General features: G+C 41.0%; 1 protein-coding gene across 2 annotated transcripts in view; it reads right to left on the reverse strand.

Annotated features, from left to right (window-relative positions):
* Positions 1-20,622, reverse strand: part of AGPS (alkylglycerone phosphate synthase) — a 187,333-nt gene that overhangs the window by 35,378 nt on the left and 131,333 nt on the right. For both annotated transcript variants that reach the window (XM_066575785.1, XM_066575786.1), the window contains exons 13-16: positions 20,323-20,399; positions 12,648-12,760; positions 3,524-3,593; positions 1,018-1,079 (exon numbers count right to left, since the gene is read on the reverse strand). In XM_066575785.1, the coding sequence (XP_066431882.1) occupies positions 1,018-1,079; positions 3,524-3,593; positions 12,648-12,760; positions 20,323-20,399 (322 nt within the window). The remainder of the gene's footprint in view (positions 1-1,017; positions 1,080-3,523; positions 3,594-12,647; positions 12,761-20,322; positions 20,400-20,622) is intronic.

Genomic DNA, 20,622 nt, shown 5'->3' on the forward strand with positions numbered 1-20,622 from the left:
TGAAGAGGATAAATTCATTAGTTACCAGCCGCAGAAACCTCAAGTTAACAGCACCTCAGATTAGAGAACACATAAATGCTTCAGAGATCAAGTATTGACATGTCTCAACATCAACTGTTCAGGGGAGTCTGTGACAATCAGGGCCTTATGGTTGAATTGCTGCAAAAAAGACACTACTGAGGAACATCAACAAGTAGAGAATTGCTTGGGCCAAGAAAACAAGGACTAGATAGTAGACCAGTGGGAATCTGTACTAGGGTCTGCTGAGTCAGAATTTGAGATTTTTCTTCCATGTCTTTGTGAGACGCAGAAAATGAAAGGTGCTTTCTATGTGTGGTTCCCACCATAAAGCATGGAGGCAGACGTGTGATGGTGCTAGATGGTGACACTATTGCCGATTTATTCAAAATTAAAAAAGTCACACTTAACCAGAACTAGCTACCAATCCAAGCGACATGCCATCCCATCTGGTTTGCACTTAGTGGGACCAACATTTGTTCTTCAACAGAACAATGACCCCAAGCACACCATCACGCACTGAAAAGGCTATCTGACCAAGTAGGAGAGTGATTGAGTGCTGCAACAGGCGGCATGATCCCCACAATCACTGACGCAATTCACATAGTTTGCAATGAGCTGGATGGCAGAGTTAAGAAAAAGCAGCAAACGTGCTCATCACCTCTAGGAATCCATTCGAGACGGTTGGAGAACAATCCAGGTGACTACCTCATGAAGCTGAATGAGAAAATGTTAAGAATGTGCAAAGCCGTGATCAAAGCAAATAGGGGGTTTCCTTGAAGAATCTAAACTATAAAACATTCTGATTTAACACGTAATTCTATAGATGGTTTTTCCTAATTTCCATGTCTTCAATATCAATTTGCAATGTAGAAAATAAAAAACAAGAAAAAACATGGACTGAAAAGGTGTGTCCAAACTTTTGACTGATACTATAAGATATGGAATTTCAATAACTCTTAACTGAGAATGCAGCTAGTGCTGCTGTTACTATCTTACCTGTCCCATGGAACGGAGGTCTCAAATGACTCGCCTATCAGATAATAATCCATGCCAAGATCCTACAGAGGATAAACATACTGCATTATAGACACATTCAGATTAACATGGATGAAGAATGCATTTAACAAATCGTGGAAAGAAGGCAGGACATAAAGTTGTTAACTGGTTTCTAGCCAGAGTGTTGAAGGCTTTACTGCTGACGTTTCCTGTACCGATGACCATCTACCATCCCGGGGATATTCTAAAGTAATATAACCGATAACGGTCTTCTCCATTTGGAGAGCATTACTACTGTTACTGGGCAGTACAAAGCAAACGAAAAAAGGCGATAAAGTAGAGCCCAACTGGAAAATTGCACTCAAAACTGGGTGGTCAGCGTACCTTGTATACCATTCAAGGTGTGCAATCATTACAGAATAGAAGATCAACAGCGTCTCCGCACAATAATTTGGGATAAGGTTACCACATGTAGTACGAAAAAAAAAAAAAAAAAAGCCTGAAGAGGACCCCCGCTCAGAACTGAAACATGTGTTATCTAGTGAATATGCTTTGAGGAGATATTGGTCATCTTGATGATGCCTCCCATTCATGAGGTCTTGAGGCAGTGCGCTGGATATTTTTGTTTTTCTTGTGGATGTGCTACTATGGGTACTGGTTAATTTCAAATTCTTACTCGCTGTGATTTTGGCTCAGCTACCCAACAACTGCAGGTTGACAAGTCAGTTTTCTTAGTTGTTGGAATGAAGGAGCATACTTCATGTTGTTGTGATAGAGCCATCACACATGCTAATGCTTTCTAACCTACAGCCATGATAGTCATCGTTGTCCCTCATTACCATCATAATCTCCCACTGTACATCTCCCATGCTACATCCTTGTGGCACAGAGTGTTAAGGCAGCAGAAATACAGTCTGAAGCTCTCACTCACGACCTGAAGGTTGCGGGTTTAATCCCCACGTGGTTCAGGTAGCCGGATCAAGGAAGACTCCGCCTTCCATCCTTCACAGGTCGGTAAAATGAGTATCCAGCTTGGTGGAGGTTAATAAGTAATATACCATTTGTGGGATGATATTGGATGTCAATTGGGAGGTTGTTCTTTTACTAATAAGACAGAATTAATGGGAAAAAAAATTGGAAAAACTGGTTTGCAATACTAGTCATCAAATTCAAAAGTTATCCAAGATCTTACTAGATTATAATGAAAATATATGTCAGACATGTATACTATACACCATTATTTTTGTTAAAATGGTTAAATAATTTTAACAAATAGGTTTCCTAATTTTTGTCGCAAAACTTTTGTTTGGTTTCTTCGACTCAATATTGAAAATTGTAGCCTTTTTTATAAAAGTATATAAAAAAAACTTTTTACATGTCATTGCATGAAATGCTGCCATCCCTTTATGATGTTCGTATTTTCAACCTATATCTCACAAGTTAAAGAATATACAATAATTCCTAAATGATATATTTTTAACTTGTGCCACTAAGTTGCATAACATTTACTAATATACACACATGTATATATATTTATTTTTGCTTGGTTGGTGCAGACTTTTGGAAACTTTATGGAGCAGTCCTCTTCATGCAGTTCTGTTTTGTATGGCTTCATTTAGTTCCATCATTTGCAGGTTGGTGGAAGCTTTCAACAATATCAGTCCAGCCAGCTCTTCTTTTACAGCTGACCAATCCAAGCATTATCAGAGTTTCTAATGAACTAGCTCACATTAGTGGCCAAAGTTTGAGGGTGTCCGTTTCGTAATTTTGCCCTCTGATGAAAACTTTGGTTTGATGCGATTTAGGACTGTTTTGTTTGTGATCTTGGTGGTCCAAGGAATTCGTAGGAGTTTCCGCCAGTACCAAAGTTTGAAGGCATCCTCGGGTCCATCTTCTTCAGTGTCCAACTTTCGCAGCCGGAATTTGTGATTGGGAAAATAAGATTGCTTTGACTTTATGGCATTTCGTTGCAATGCTTATGTCTTTGACTTTATCTGTTTGTGTATCTATCTATCTCATACACAGTTTTTTTCTGAGCACAGGGGATGTTGATATTTTAGAAGCCGAAACCTAAAAGAGACCTACGGAGTGTGTGAGAAACAGGGAATTGGTGCGATATGCAGGCAAGTTCTGTGGGTAAGGGAGAAATATTTGGGGGGTAAATTAGTGTACCAAGTGCATTAAATCTCTTGGAATCCGTTACTCATTGTGGACCGGACAAGTACCAAATAATGCACCGACTTCTCAATTGACAACTTGCCTATCAATCGCAGCCAACATCTGCACACCCTTAACTAATATGCTTTTATTTGTATTCTATGGGAAGAGGGAAAGCTGTAAAAGAAGATGACAGCATCTGCTTAAAAGGGAAAAAAAAAAAGATAAAACCGTGCAGCAAGTTTTAAAGGGATCCTTTATAAAGCCCTCAATATTCCTTAGGGTCAGAATATGTCAATATTCACACTGGTGACCAGACAATGAGGGGAGGAAAATAGATGCGACCTACCCGAAGGTAAGCAATGACAAATGTCAGCATGTAACCTCTTTGCCCATTATCTTCGCCTGCTGCCAGACCTCTGCAATTGAAAAGATGGTCAATGATTAACTGGGTATTTATGCACAATCGTTACATGCTGCAGTCAAAGGGAAAAAATACACAAACACATTTACAAAGCTTAAAACAATGACGTCTGACTACAAGCACTCCGCAACATTAAAACAGTGTTACAATATATTTAGGTGGAACTAATTTATCAGCTTTCTGCTGTAAACCGAAGCTTTGAGCGTTCCAAAGATTCTATAGCCAGGAGGAGCTTCATCTTATTCCTAATAACCCATTTTTAAAAAGGAAGATGTTTTTTGGGCCATAAAACTGCATTTTGTAACCTGCACTTTAGCATATTCCTGTATACATCATCAAAATAAAAGACAACATACCCTGATAAAATAAATGGCAGTACAATACACGGTAGGATTTTTTTCTCGTAGTCCTTAAATTTCCCAAAATTTAGGATTTCCTGCATATTGAGATGCTCCTCATTTTTGAACACACAGGTTTATTCAAGATGCATATAACTATTATTTTTCAACTCCACCAATTTCGAGGGGCTGAAAACGGAGGTTTGAATCCCACCTGTCATGTGACTGTCAGCAGGGCTGGCTGCATATCCTTGCTGACTATCACTGCCCGTCTTTATACTCACTCGCGTTCACCCATACGGGCTCCTCTTAGATCCAGCTTCCAGGACTGTAAACCTGTCAAGTCGGCGGTCTCCTCCACTCACTGTCAATGGGTGACATCAGTTAGTGGTGAAAACCGGATGTCACCGGTTGTCAGTGAGTCGTGACATGACAGATCCTCGAAGTACATTGTACATGTCTAAGTATTCTTCACATCAACCTTAAATGAAGGAAAAAACTGTGGGTTTACAAGTATATCAGTCCTGAGTTTCTCGGACTCATATTGCACTCGCCCATGTGAAGGCACCCTAAGGGTTTCCCGCACGGTTTTCAAAACTTGCGTACTCTTTGCGGCACTTTTTCATACAGTTTTTTGAGCCAAACCAGAACTTCATTATATTCCCCCTTCCTTTTTAATAACAGACTTAGACAGGACTGCACAGCGACACATCGCGTGGCCAAACATTACAGTGTCGCTCGTGCACTACCACCACCTACCGATGCAAGGTATCCAGCAGGTTTGGATTCCTAGTAACGTGAAGGCATTCATTTACATTCAGCTGCGATAGTGGTTATGCTGCTTCTTGCAAGATCTACTTTTGACTTTGGATCAAAAAACTGCAATGGCGTTTTTCAAAAAAATTGAATGTGTGAAACCAACATATTAGAACATACTCATTAAACAGCCTTATATTACATTTTTATCTAGCTGGCCTTCCCAATCTCCTAAAATTATGGGTTTTGTATCAATGGCTGTACTTATGAATACACCATGAATTCAAGTTTGAATGAAAGAGAAAATGGCTTATGTTATAAAACTACATGGCAGCTAATGACCAGTGCATAAGTTCTGTTTACATCAGGGGTCCCCAACTCCAGTCCTCAGGGACCACCAACAGGTCATATTTTCAGGATATCCTATGATAAGAACACCTGTGGCAATGTCTGAGGCACCGACCATAATTATAATTACCTGGGCAATACCGAGGAAATCCTGAAAATATGACCTGTTGCCGGTCCCTGAGGACTGGAGTTGGAGAACACTAGTTTACATTATTGACTTGGCGGCAGATTTTAACAGAGCCATGACAGGAATCATAAATGGACCACACAGACTTAATACACTTTAAAAAACCATCCAGCCCCCCTAGAAGTTGTCGTTTTGCTATAAAACTTGGCATGCAGTTACATCTCAGGTAGATATACAAATGATTAGAGTTGTGGTGTGATTAGATGAAGTCTTGGCACCTGAGGCCCTAAAAGTGGTTCCACCCCTGTCCTATAAAAAGGCTCTCAGAGGCTACTTGTGTGTAGTAGACTTCTTTTTCCGCTTGTATAGATCTTGTTGACCACTGGACACCTCCACAACACAATCAAAGAGGTTTTGTCCAGTTAGAGTTTGATAGGGGCGTATTATTGGAATGTGAGAAACTGGAAGGTCATATCGACGAATTGCCGTTACCTTGACCATTCGGTCCAGACTGTTAGGAGGTGTTGGGACCAGTGGATGCGTGAGTGGACACACACAAGGTGACCGGGCCCAGGATAACCTTGACAGACCACCAGTAGAGGATCATCTGATTGTTCGACAAGCAGGAGCAATCTGCTTTGTTGTTCTCCATCTGGAGACAGGTGGCGTCATCAATACAGGCCCTTTGTCTGTTGGAACCATTTCCAGGCACTTGGCTAAAGGACATTTGGTTTCTTGGCACCCATTATATATAGTGCCTTGGACACCCACTGTCCCCTCTGATTGCGCTGGTGTTGTGAACAAAACTGGGCTGCTACAGAGCGGAACTTGGTTGTTTTTGGTGACAAATTCAGGTTTAGTTTGGGCACAGACTATGGCCATGTTCATTTCTGAAGACCTAGGGGTGAGTGCCTCAATCCTGCTTTTGCTGTGGAGGGGCACACTGCCCGCACTGCTGGTGTAATGAGCTGGAGGGCCATTGCATATGACAGTCGGTCACCCCTAGTAGACCTAGGATGATGACAGCTCAGCCATATGTTTAGGACATCCTGCAGGATTGCCTCCACAACATTGCCACACTTATGTGGCCTGCCCAGTAACCAGATTTATTACCAATAGAACATGTATGGGACCATCTGGGACACCAACCTTGACAACCCAAGAGTTTGTATGATCTAAAGGCTCAGTTACAGCAAATGTGGGCCAATAAGCCGTAGGATACCATATGGAACCTGTATGCCTCCATGCCCACCCATATCACATCTGGCATCCAAGCTAGGAGGCGGCAATAGGGTACTAGAGCCTCCCTTCAAGTGTTCTGTTTTCCGTAATAAATTACACTGAGGAACAAAAAAAAAACTGTTTTGGTGATGTAAGTGATGAACAGGGTGAACGATGTCACCAGGAAATAAGGACGGTGGAAGAACAGTACTGCGGACGATGGGATACACATATGATGGCGGACTACTGGTGACCATGGAAAAACAGTACTGCGGGAGATGGGATACACATATGATGGCGGACTACTGGTGAAACATCCAGCGTGAATGTCCAGGAATATCTCATTGCCGAAAATCACAGAAATCCAGTTTCATCGACATCTCAGTGAAGAAACTTCTGTTTTATTCATGTTCTAGACTTCTTGGGATTCATCTTTGTAACTTCAGCTTTTGATTGGCCGTCGTTACATGTATAATACGATATGTGTACATGCATTCATTTATATGGACATATGTCATATCTTGATAAGCAGACTTGATGGAGAGAAACTAATGTCATTCAGAATCTATGACCCCAAAATACCCCTCATAAAGTTCTAAGATCTCAGTCACTAAATACTGTGTTCCCCAGTGTTCTCCTTTTGCATTGATATTGTAATCACTTACTTATATTAATTCTATAGTTACACATATAAAAGTTTCATTCAATTCCGACAACTCGTAGGTGTTTGATAATGAGTGTACTAACGAGGATAAAGCCTTGGAGAAAAAAAAACGTTGAAAGAGGCGTTTTGCAGGATTTCACATTGATGGCCTATCCAAAGGTTAGCGCATAGAAACATGATCATTCGGAGTCCTAGTCATGCAACCTCACATGATCAGCAGAACAAAGAGGCAGAGAAGATCACTGGAGCACCAGGTCCACATCCCTGCAGGAGACATACATATGTGACTGTAACTGGTACTGCAGCTCAGTTACATGCACTTGAATGGTCCAAGCTGCAGTACTAGATATGGCCACGCGTATAGGCAATCCATATAAATTGATTAAAAAGCTATTTGATGTAATTTAAAGCTATTACACTAATTTTTGATAAGAGAACAGAATCTTCCAAGAAAAAGGTTTCTGTTAACGAATTAGATTCCAGTAGGGATTTTAATCTCATTTTGTTTCAATCTGTTAACAAGCAGAACAAATCAGAAATGGAAACCTTTGAGCAAATGTGAGCAGAGTCTATATCTTGCAATTGAAAATTCAAAAGCAATGCCACAAAATACAAAAAGGCACTGCACAGCTCCCACTGAATTCAGTGGAAACCACACTGCCGTACCAATCCGGGGCACTGCGCTATAGTCAGTGCATTCCGCTTCCTGAGCTGACCACAGTGACTGCAGTCCCAGGAATCAGCTGATCAGTGGGGATCCAAGCTGCAGGTTCCCAGGATCATCTATTGATGCCGGTCATCAATAGAAAAATAGCCCTTTAAAATGAATGGCCATCTATTTAATACTTTGGAGGGTCTGGGCTTATCAAAGCAATTCTGGCTCACACAACATGCACACATTTCTATATCAAAATCTACATAAAGAAATAATTCGAACAAATGTGCACTTTTTAAAAAAAAAAACTAAAATAATACTTTGCCCATCACAAACCCAACTTAGAGATATACAGTGTGTGTGTAATATATATTACACATACATAAACTATACTCCAAGGATCTCAAGACCCTGCGCACATATTGCAGAATATGTGGAATGGAAGTGAAATAAACCAGGAACACAGCTGACCAAGAAGGTAGCAAGTGAAATAAATATATGTATTAAAAAAATCCAGATAATTATCTTAATTACCCTAGAAATGATTGCGGCCTCTGAGTGATTGATGTCATGTATAATTGCCTACCCGCCATGCAGTCTTTCACCATTAGTGACATAAAATGATTTCATGATGTACAAGCAGCTACATATGAAGAATGGGAAGAACAGTGGATCGGTGTCACTGAGCACCGATCCATCAACTCTCTTCTTCATCGCCTAAAGATGGGCCAATACAGAAAAAGTGAAATTCGGCCGAAATATCCCAAAAACCTAGATGGAGTGTCAAATTTTGGATACTCAATGGGAAATTGGGAAGGGGGGTATGAAAAGGCAGGCTGAGCAAATGCCATTTTATTTGCTGGGCTTTCATCGATCAGCCATGTAATCCATCAAGGAAGACGGACAGAAAACTCCCCGTCATTACTCAGCCTGTTACCGGAGTGAAATGTTTTCTGTCCCTTTGTAGCCGCACAAAACAATTACTGACAGGGGGTGGGCTATTGACTATTTATCAAATCTTCTTGATTACTCTGTTTCCTTTTTAAAGCATAGGACTCTAAGCGATAGTGGACAAAAAAAAATTAAATATTAACTTTGATTCATCGTTATTCACAAGGAAAAAGAAAAAAACACCTTAAATCAGTCAATATACCAGACTGACCACTAAGACTACATTCATGAAGTTGACAAACTGCTACAAGAATGACACTTACAAGAGATCTGGATATACAAAAACATACTCCATATATTTCGTTCCGCCTGAAAGTGGCAGTCAGTACTAACAGCCTTACCGCTTTAGGCTTCTTTCACATTGTAGTAGTCTGGTCAGTATGTTGCTTCAGTATCTCTAAACCAAGATCAGGAGTGGGACCAATAAACAGAAGCAATACTGATCTTTCCATTCTACTTTGTCTCTGCTGGTTCCATTCTTGGTTTTGGGTTGCGAATACTGACCAGAATACCGCCGTGTAGAAGTGCAGCTGTAGGAAGGCTGTGTACACAAGGGGACTGAGCGGTTGGCAGTAAATGGGGAAAAAAACAATAACTGAAAAAAAAAAATAATTTTATTTGTATCCACCAAGTTAAAGGAGACTTGCAAGTTATCCCCTAGTCACAGGATAGGGAACTTGCTGGTCGGTGGGGGCTGAGACCCCTACTGATTCCGAGAACGGGGTTCCCGTTTTTACTCTCCCCCTCACTGCGGGCTCCCTGACTGCCTTCAGTGAAGCGGAGACTGAATGGAGAGTTGGCACTCCATTTTCAATGCGACCGCCAGAGATATATCGGAGCACTTGCTACTTGGCTTAGTCATGCCTGGCAGCGCTCCATTCATTTTGAAGTCACTGAAGAAGAAGTGAACCCGTAGTGACGGGCAGAGCGGGACACGGGCTCCCCGTTGTCAAGATTGGTGGGGGTCTGAGTAGTGGGCCATCCCCTCCGATCAGCAGGCTATCCCTTGCCTTATGGATTCTGGTTCAGCCTCTTTAACATTGGTCCAGTCTAGAAACAGGCCTTAGTACGTATGGCTTTTACTTTTGCTGTTTTTGGTACACACTTTTTGTGTAAACCATACAATTGTATTATATAGCACACATGGTGATATGCAGTAAGGCCAGGTTCACATATTTTTCTTATACATATTAATATTGCTCATGTAGCACCAACAGACATTTTTAAATTCCTTTCCCTGTGACAGACTAATCACTCATATCAGTCCCTACCCTCTGTGTAGCTTGCAATCTAATATTGTTATCTCGCACACACTATGGCCATCTCCATGGGAAGCCATTTAATCTTCTAATTTGTTTTTGGAGGCTGGGAGGAAACCCATAAAAACACAGGGAGAACGTACATATAGACTCGAAAGTAAATAGGGTGCTGATCCAGGCCGATGGCTCATCCCATGTACTGGAGCGGCAGAATGTATTAATAAATTATTATATATAATATATATTATAATAAAAAAATAAATATAATATATAACAAAAGAATAAATATATATATATATATATATATATAAAAATATATTATATATAATGAAATATATAATTAAAAAATCTATAATATATATATAATTATATTTTTATTATATATATTAGATTTTTTAATTATATATTTTTTATTATATATATATATATTTTTTTATATATAATTAAAAAATCTATAATATATAAAAAAAATCTATGATATATATATATATAATAAAAAAATTTATATAATAGAGATAGATACATATATATATATATATATATATATATATATATATATATATATATATATGTATATATATATATATATATATATATATATATATATCTCTATCTCTACACAAGCAACGATTATGTATGCGTGTTCTGCAGCATAATTCCCATTTTATTTGACACAATAAAAAGGTGCAGTATGTGCCAAAAAGTAATAAATATAATGCCAAAAAACTAGGGGAAAAAAAATAAAACAGAGAAAGAAAATAAAGTGGAATACAAGTAGAAATGTCAGCAAAAAAATCTTCAGTACATATCCGTAATCACAGTAACCTTGTTGATTGGGGACTGTAGGATGTGAACAGCCTTAGCTACTGACAATTAATATTCATTAGGCATTGCACAGAGTGTTCATTGCCAGCCTCAGCTGTACTCTCCACGGGGAAGGGGAGCTATATTTATGATATTGGGAGAGATCCTCTCTCAGGCAGAAGAGACCAGGAGGTCACAGTAGACCAATGAAATAATTTGCCCCAAAGCAATGTCTCCCTTGAACGCTTTTACCTCTGATCTCATGGTGTTGATTAATGAAGCAGTGGTGTCACAAGACCGATACACCCGAGCGAGGAGCGAGAGTGAAAGCGCTCACCCTTGTAACACTGTATGTGACACAGGACAAATGAATGCACGTTTAATATGTTTTCAAAGCATGGGCTAGAAATCATGCCCTGAGCGTCAAAATGCTTAATAGCATGGAATATGCATATTCTCACATTTAAAGCACTTAATAGAAAACCGTACCGCTGCTTGCGAAAAGGAGGTCATTATAATGCCCAATAGGAGCTCCATATATATTATGGAAGGCACATTTTCATTTTGCTACTGGAGATCAGTTTGTGTTAGAAATACGTTGGGTGATTAATACAGCTTCCATTCTTCATAGATCTTTGCATATGTAGCTATAGACTTGGGAGGGAACTTCCTACATATTGGCTTGTCTGAATTAGCAGTCCTCATCATACATACCTGCTTTATACCCATACAATTCCTGCAGGTCATGTGAGGAGAGGGCATAAAATTAAAACGGGTCTTCGAAACAATCAAGAAAAAAATGCCCGGTCAGAGAATAGGACAAAAACTATTTACTTGTCACTGATTATAAGTCTCTTCGGCTCCCATTGCTCCGGAAGTGGTCATTTGCCAGTCATTGATCACATGACTGCTGTGGTCAATCAGAGGCCTCAGCAGTCATATGTTGCTCATGGTAGTATCACCGTGTGGATGCAGCAGTCACGTGAACAATGAGCAGCCGCAGGAGCTTCGGGGAGCGGAGCAGCAGTGCTGCACTGTAGAAAAATCTAACTGGCGAGTATGGAATTTTTTTTTGCCCATCCCCTGCCCCAGTTTTTTTTTTGGGTTTTGGAAAACATTTTTAAAATTATCTTTATATTTACAATACAGAGATCTCTCCCATGATCTGCTCATACCCAGAATTGTGACGGCAACAAGGCGGCATCCTCTGTCTAGAGGAAAGAAGGTTTCTACACCAACATAGAAGGGGGTTCTTTACTGTAAGAGCACTGAGACTGTGGAACTCTCTGTCTGAGGACGTGGTGATGGCAAATTCGATAAAAGAGTTCAAGAGGGGCCTGGACGTCTTTCTTGGGCGATACAATATTATATGTTATAATGATTCCAATTGCCAGATTGGAGTCAGGGAATAATTTTTTCCCTTAAACGGTGAAAATTGGCTTCTAACTCATTGGTTTTTTTTTGCCTTCCTCTGGATCAACAATCAGGGGTAATAGGCTGAACTGGATGGACATGAGTCTTTTTTTGGTTTTGCATCTTGTTACCCACTAGATTTCAATGCAAACTTTAATAATTTGCATAAACATCTTATTTTAATGCCAGAATTCTACAGAGACCAGCAGTGCTATTTATTTTTTCCTGAGAAATGGGCTGTTACAGATTATGTTCACAGGTAGGTTCTTCTCTGGAATCAACCACTGATGGACATGAAGTACTCCTCTCTTCCAATACAGATGCTCTTCATGTTAAGTGGCTACGAAATGGAGCGTTCCTTTAACTTTGTCAAATAGGACATTTGGGGCGCCCATATAAATTGGAAGAGTGATTTACAGGCAGCTTATTTGGGATGAGATACTTTTACTATAAATGAGAAAGGGCATTTAAATTGTAGGTATATATATATATATGATATCCAATGATACACACCCAAACTTTGCAGCTATGTCATACACTTGTTTCTCATGTTGCAGGACCTTCTCACGATCACCTTCAAACAGCAACGTTGCAACACAAAGCTGATTTGGATCAAATCCTTTAAACTGCAAAACAAAAAGAGCAGAAACAAGAATTCAGTAATTTTATAAACCTATAATGGATCAAAAGCCTATGGTGTTTTGCACTACAACAGCAGATGCTGCTGGGGCCTGGCAAGAAATCGTATGTGATAGAAAAGAACGTTGAGCAAGAATTTTGTAATGTCTGAATGGAAAGCGCAACCTAGCCTCATTTTATCAAAAATACCAGAACCCTGACAGAAACCTGGCTGATGTCATCATATGTCATTGGGAACCATCAAGATTTGTTGGGTCATATATGAAAACAGATATTTATCAAATGAACCCTTTCCAATCCAATTTTGGATTTAGGGTTTCCTAAAAGGCTTTTTTTTTTTGCTGTTATACAACTGTGCCATCTGCTGTGTGCCAGAGAGGCTCTGGTAGCGGAGTGGCTGGCAATATACGGTGAGAATACCCTGTTGGACGTCTTCTGACATTGGAGCTGTACAAGCTTCAATCAGAATGTAGGAAAACAGACAGTGGATTGGAAAGGGTTAAGAAAGGATACATGACAGAAGAGTGAACAGAGCACAAATGTTGTAGGAGATCACTACTAGTCATAATGGATTGAACTAGAAGGTCTAGCGAAAACCAAAAGTAATCATTTTGCCTAATTTGGACCCTTGCATGACTATAAACCCTGGCATAATGCAAAACAACTTCTAGTAGATGTTTGTCCTGCAATAAGAACCTCTGCATAATTAAAGTCTCTATCATCAAATGGGCTGCTATTGAGTTACTAATCACCAATCAACAGAAATCTCACCACTATCTATTGTGATATAAGTTTACAGCCCATCAAGCACTCCCATAGAAGTCAATAGGAGACAACAAAAGTTTGGTAGAGGTAGCAAACTCCTAGGTGGTCTTCTGTTAACTTCTATCGGAGTTCCCGATGGACAATTTTTGACAATAACATTTGTTATCCCACCACTAATGGCTTTTCTATAACTTAAATTACATGTCAATTGCATGAAAATATTGTCTAGCTTGAACTCCCATTATCCATACAAACAGTCACAGAAAACGGGCATTACTTACCTGTGTGAGACACCGATGAGACAGCCACTCTCACTGCCTCTTGATATAGAGCGGGGTGGCTGCTTGGTGTATACTCCCACACAGAGTGGATACAAAGTGGCAGACCATTCTGATACATGGTAAACTACATGTATCAGAATGGTCTACATATATCAGGTGGCTGCGAGTATATACCAAGCAGGCACCCCCTCTATATCAAGAAGCAGTGTGAGTGGCTGTCTCATCGGTGTCCCGCACAGGTGTTATTGGCTCCTCTGTTTGGTAGTCAGCTACCTGCATGGTGAGAGGAGGATGCATCTATATGCACTCCTTACCCAGTAAGTAATGGCCGTTTTCTGTGATTGTTTTTATGTTTCTATATTTCCCCCTTCGGTGATGTATTCCCATTATCCATACATTTTCAAATATGAGCTGTAAGCCACACGTATGTTCTTTGTGTGTCACACCACACTCTATGAAGATATGTTAATCGCCTCCAAAAAGGCCTGGTCACAAATAAGAGTATAAATGCTACATGAGCGCTACATGAAAAGGAAAATAGATTCTACCAGTCTGAAGGCACCAAATCTTAATGAAATGGTTTAACGGTTTTGCTTACGGTAACTTTAAATTACTAACGTTTCATTAGAACATTTCATAATTACTAGGCTGCACTGATTACCGATTGTATGAAAAGTCACTAAATTCCATATGTGAACTATTTTGTAGCCCATTATCATTGTGTAAAACCATCTAATTCAGGGAAGTCCATCTGCTTTCTATCTAGGTTATGCTTAAAGTGACTTCTCAATGACCTATTGATCTTATATGAACAAACATAGAAAATGTGATAACAAATCCCATAACTTTCTCCCATATCTCCTTCTGCCCTTTGGTCTTCATTTTGACCCATATAAAACGGAGAAATCTATAAAGAAATTCTCTGTGACCTCCAGCCGATATATGCACCTCCTCCCCACTGCCTGGTGCCCAACTGTAGGACAAGTAGTTGCACCAAGAGCCTCACCCCTCTACAGTAGGATACATGTCCAAATCCCTTGGTTAAGACTCGCCTCCTCAGCATATTACCCCTTGTGCTCTCTCTAGGATTCCTACAAGACTGTAAAATCCGCAGAACATCCTGCAGACTCATATGATTACGGGCGGGTATGGAGGTTCTAGTACCCTGTTGGACCTCCTTCAACTTGGATACAAGATGTGATACAGGCAAGCATGCGGGCTCAAGTACCCTATTGTACCTCCTCTAGCGTGGATGCAAGATGTGATCCAGCCGGGCATGGGGTCTCTAGTACCCTGTTGTACCTCCTTTAACTTGGATACACAATGTGATACGAGTGGGCATGGAGGCTCTAGTACCATGTTGTATCGTCTCTGGCTTGGATACAAGATGTGATACAGGCGGGCATGGAGGCTCTAGTACACTGTCGTATCGCCTTTAGCTTGGATACAAGATGTGATACGGCCAGGCATGGAGGCTCTAGTAGCCTGTTGTACCTCCTCTAGCTTGGATACAAGATGTGATATGGGTAGGTATGGAGGCTCTAGTCCCCTGTTAGCCCTCCTCTAGCTTTGATGCAAGATGTGAGACACGCGGGCATGGAGGCACATCAGTAACATCTAGATTTAGTGTTCCTTTAACCAGAATTATTCCAGCAACAATTGGCACAAGCCCTTTTCATAGAGAAATGAAAGATTAAAAATCTGAATACGGCAACATCAGATACAAACTTTGATGTCTTGTGCTAAAACTGGATGGTAGGACTGCCATAATTTAAGATGGCTAAAAAGTTGCCAAAAAAACTTTGGCACGGAGAGGTCCTTACTGCTGGAGAACAGAACGGTCTGTCTGTCCAAAAGGTAATATTTGTTCTTTGCCCAAGACCACATAGTTTATGGAACTATTAGTTATCACATCTCGCTACCATCTAGTAGGGTGATTTAAGGCCGACCATGTGCTGACCTGTTCTGCCACATAAGAGTATTCTCAACACAGCTTTTCATAGCCAGGATGGGAATCCACTGCTCTAAATACCAGCCACCTATCTACAAGAACAGCGAGCGCTTCAGCGCAGTGGTGTTTGCATAGCTTTGGATTGAAGTGAATGGAAGCTATGGAAACAGCGTAGCACAGGACATTGCTCAGTTTTCGTAACCCGGGAGTTCGAGAAGCAGTGTAGGGCACTGCGGCATGCCGCTTCCACAGCTCTCATTCACTTCAACAAGAGCTATGAAACCAGTGCTGTGCTGCTCGCTCAGCTGTTTCCGGCAGGTAGTCGTAAATAGAGGGCTGGGTTTTCCCATCTCAGCCATGAAAAGCCAAGATGGGAGCACCCCTTTAAAGGGGTTTTCTAAAACTTCCTTTCTTTCCACAAGGTCAGGGAATGGGCTTTAATAAGAAATAAAAAAGCTCAAAAAACAAATACCCAATAAATGTCCCTGCTGCATAATCACTCCAATCCCCAAGGCTCCTGCAGTGGTCATGTGACCAGTGAATAGCACATGACCAATTCAGGAGTTCTTGCAACCAGACCTGTGAGTGGCTGTGCTGGATTGGGGGGGGGGGGGACGACACGGACGGATGACTACAGGCAGAGAAGTAGCGTTTTGTTTGTTTTTCCTTTTGGGGTCAAATCTGTCGATAACACTTTTTTTTTAAATCTCAGAAAACCCCTAAAGAATAACATTTATTTACTGAAACTACTACGCTCTTTAAGTGTCAGCGGTTTCTATAGCACTCTATGAATGGTTCCCCAATTTCCTGTTAGAGGCACCCTTCGAAGGTGTACCACGTGGTCCCAGCTGTGGCACTTTTCAAAAAGCATGAGGTAGTCTCTATTAAATGGTGACACAAATCTACAAAGCTACCTCTTCTCTGGGAACCCACTGACTAGGACTCGCTGATCCCATAAGCTCCTAGAGAATGGATTTACAATATTGCTGAGGTCAGCATCCTATACATGTGTGCAGGCATCAGGCCCACTAGAAGACAGCATCTTTTATACATTTAGTCAGATCATGGAAGGCGCTGGAAGAACCCGTGGAAGTACCGCCAAGCACCAGGACGGTTTCTACATCGTCTGCCAAAGAATAGACTGTTTGAGAATAAACATGCAGCTCTGTTCCCAAGACTAACATTTTTAGCTGTATTTTCTACAAATTGCTGCATAAAACCATAAAGTGGAACAGTACAGGGCTTTAATTAAATAAAGAGACTGGGAACATATTTCTGTATTTAAATATTTTAACACATTGGTAAAAAAACAATCCTTTCTATAGCTGAAATAATATTCCTAATTAATTGTATCCATTAAACAAAAATTTAAACATTGCCGAGACCCATTTTTCCTAATTTGTAGTATATTCCCTCCTGGATAATTATAAAAACTGTAAAAAATGGTTCACAGGAGTTACTTTTATTTGATCTCACCTATCTTAAAAGTTTTAGCATACAATAACTTTGGAAATCAGGGTTCCAAAAGTGCGCCCCTCTCTGTGATCCTGGCACACATCACATGACCTGTGGTGTCGGCGCTTCTTCCATCCCCGGAGAAGCCTTGCAGTGACGTCACTAGCAGCATTCCATTTTGATGGGTGCACTTTAAATGCTGGGAACGTGTGTGGCCACTACCCACTGTATTCTCTTAAGTTCCATGCATGCATGGTTCAGGCACATACTGTTAGCCAATAGAGGCAGTGCATGCGTCTGTATGGGAGGGAGAACCCTACTACATCCTGCTTATACCGTTAGGGGAAGCATAGCCTCAGCAGCAAGCTGAGTAAACCCCCATACGCCATAATTGCAGACTAGCACTAGCAATAAGCACATGCTGAGATCGCAGGTAATTACCAATTTACTTCTGATCTTATAAAAATGGGCTATTAGGTACAATAAAGAATTTTTTTTACAGTTTTTTCTGGAACGCCCTTTAATGATTTACAAGTATTGGACACTCCATTTGGGACCACTAGTTATGTAACTCCTTGTCAAAAAAATCAAGCACCTAAGAAGAGTTGTCAGAATCGTATGAAACTTTCTATGTGTGATTGTAACATTAAGTGATTACAGTATCAGAACAAAAAAATAATTTAGTGGTGAAAACTGTATACTTGTATGGGGCTCTAGTACCCTGTTGTACTGCCTCTAGCTTGGATACAAGATGTGATACAGATGGGTATGGAGGCTCTAGTACCCTGTTGTACCGCCTCTAGCTTGGAGACAAGATGTAATACAGGTTGGCATGGAGGCTCTAGTACCCTGTTGGACCGCCTCGAGCTTGATGCAAGATGTGAAACGGGCAGGTATGGAGGCTCTAGTACCCTGTTGGACCTCCTCTAGCTTGGGTACAAGATATGATGGGGGGGGGGGGGGGGGGCATGGAGGCTCTAGTACCCTGTTGGACCTGCTGGAAAATGCTTCTTGGAAGCTGCCACACATATCGCTGAGCTGTCATTGTCCCTCGTACCACTACTAGGGGCGACCGACTGATGCATGTGATGGGTGCCAAATCATCACACCAGTGATATGGGCAGTGTGCTGCTCCACAGCAAAGGCAGGATTGAGGTGCTCATGCCCAGGGTTTCCAGACACAAAAACAGACATGGTCAGCGACCCAAACAAAACCTGGATTAGTCGCTGAAAACAACCTGGTTCCACTGCATAGCAGCTCAGTTTAGTTGTTTGCAACAGCACTGCAAACGGAGGCAACTGTTGGGTGTATGTAAAAAGCAGTACACATAATGGGCACCGAGAGACCAAATGTCCTTCAGCCAAGTACCTCGAAATGCTTCCAACAGACACAGGGGTGTAATGATGATGCCACCTGCCTCTGGATGGCGGACAATGAAACTGTTGAAGCTGTTTGTCGGACAATTAGAAGATCCTCTCTACTGGTGACCTATGAAGGGCGCCCTGAGCCCCATCACCTTGTGTGTGCTCACACGCATCCACTGGTCCCTAACCGTCAGGGCAACACGACCCAGGTGTCGTTGATATAATCATCCAGCTTCTCGCTGTCCAATAAGGCACCCCTTCTCAAACTAACAGGGGGAAAATCTCTTTGATTGCTTCATAAAAAGCATGTCTAGTGATCAACAAGCGAAAAAAGGAGGTCCTTTTCATAAGCCAAAAGGTGGAACCACTTTTAGACCGTTCATTTATTCACGTCACAACACTATTTACATATCTGAGTGAGATGAAACTGCATGCCAAATTTTTAACAACTCCTTCTAGGCGTTTCTTTCTCTACAAAGAGTGCATTTAAACTAGATCCGCATTCCAGTGACACCAATTTTATGAGGAAAGTCTGGAAAAATAAACTCTCTCTAGATCAGAGTTTTCCAAATTCCAGTCCTCGTGACCCTTTCCCCCCAAAGAGGACATGATTTCTATTTCCTATAGAGTGAACACCTGTGGCAATGTTTGGTGCACTGACAATCTCATCAGCTGTGCAATACTGGGGAAATTCTGCAAACTTGGCCTGTTGGGGTGTGGGGACTAGAGTTTGGGAACTCTGTTCTAGATTATGTTAAGATGGCCATGCGCACTAGATATAAGTCAGCTGAACCTACCTTTGTTCAGCAGGATGGGCTTACCATTTTGTCTGGGGGGGTGGGGTGAAAGTAGAATTTTTTTGGTCTTTTTTGTAGGCAGTAAAAGCATCACATTTGGACCTCATTACAGTAATTGGACAGGGCTGCAATACCAGGGAAAGCCCATGGGCAAGGGTGGCAGACTCATTTATGTAAACTAATACAACCTTGTAAATAAACAGCAAGTATATGGAGATTGTCTAAATTCAACACCTTTCCTTTTCCAATTAAATGCTTAAGAGTTGAAGAATTCTTAGAAATTAAAGCCTGGGCACCAGAAGCCACTGTCTTATTCGCTTAGGGTTGTGTCTGCACATTAAGATGGCATTTCAACCCATAGTAGTTGGATGAAAGTAGTTTGGTGGAAAGTTTGGTCTTCTGACTGCATCATAAAAATGCAGACTTGTGAATAGTTTCTTCAGTGGGGAGAAGGGAATAAGGGGGGTCTGGCAAGAGCTCATCATCTACTATGGAAACAAAGGATTAAAGCATGCTGAAAATCAACACGGCCAATATGTTTGCCACCACATACAGCTAGGCTGTGGGCCAGGGAAGACAGAAGTCACAATAGGCGGTGGGTCCCGGAGATATATTGCATGTTTTACCCAGGGATGTGCGGTGTCTGTCTCATGGCAAACAGCAGCTGTGTGCATAGACTCCTAATATTACCTTGTACACATTATCATGCTACACATGGGTCTTTATGTTTAATAGGGAGCCTTTATGGGCTCAGCAGGATAATAAATGCTCAGAATTCAATGCTCAGTCACGGATAGTTTAATACCACTAGAAACTAAAAGCAGTATGCGCCCAACGGACATGCTACGGACATTTTTTTTTTTTTTGCAAAAAGTCTAGTTGGCGTCATGTAAATAAAAAAAAAAAAGTTTCAAAACACACACAAAAAACTGTACCTTTGTGATGTAGAATTTTTTTAAACCATCCAAAAATGAAGTAAAAATTGAGGCCACCTGAGGTTTAAGAGCATGCCCTGTAAAATAAAAATACACACATGCACAAATAAATCAAAGATAAATGAATAAGCGGCTGTGATGAACGTTCAATGAGATAAGCATTCAAGCTCAAATTATGTCATTTCTGGGGAAGAATCGAGAGGTAAAATGTGTTCTGTGTCCTTTCATTGTCAGGCTGGGATGTCAAAAATGTTGCATTGGAGTAGATGCCTGGCCAGGCTGACAATGAAAGGGTTAAAA

The sequence above is a fragment of the Eleutherodactylus coqui genome, chromosome 8 (genome assembly GCF_035609145.1).
Source record: "Eleutherodactylus coqui strain aEleCoq1 chromosome 8, aEleCoq1.hap1, whole genome shotgun sequence".
NCBI classification, from domain to species: domain Eukaryota; kingdom Metazoa; phylum Chordata; class Amphibia; order Anura; family Eleutherodactylidae; genus Eleutherodactylus; species Eleutherodactylus coqui.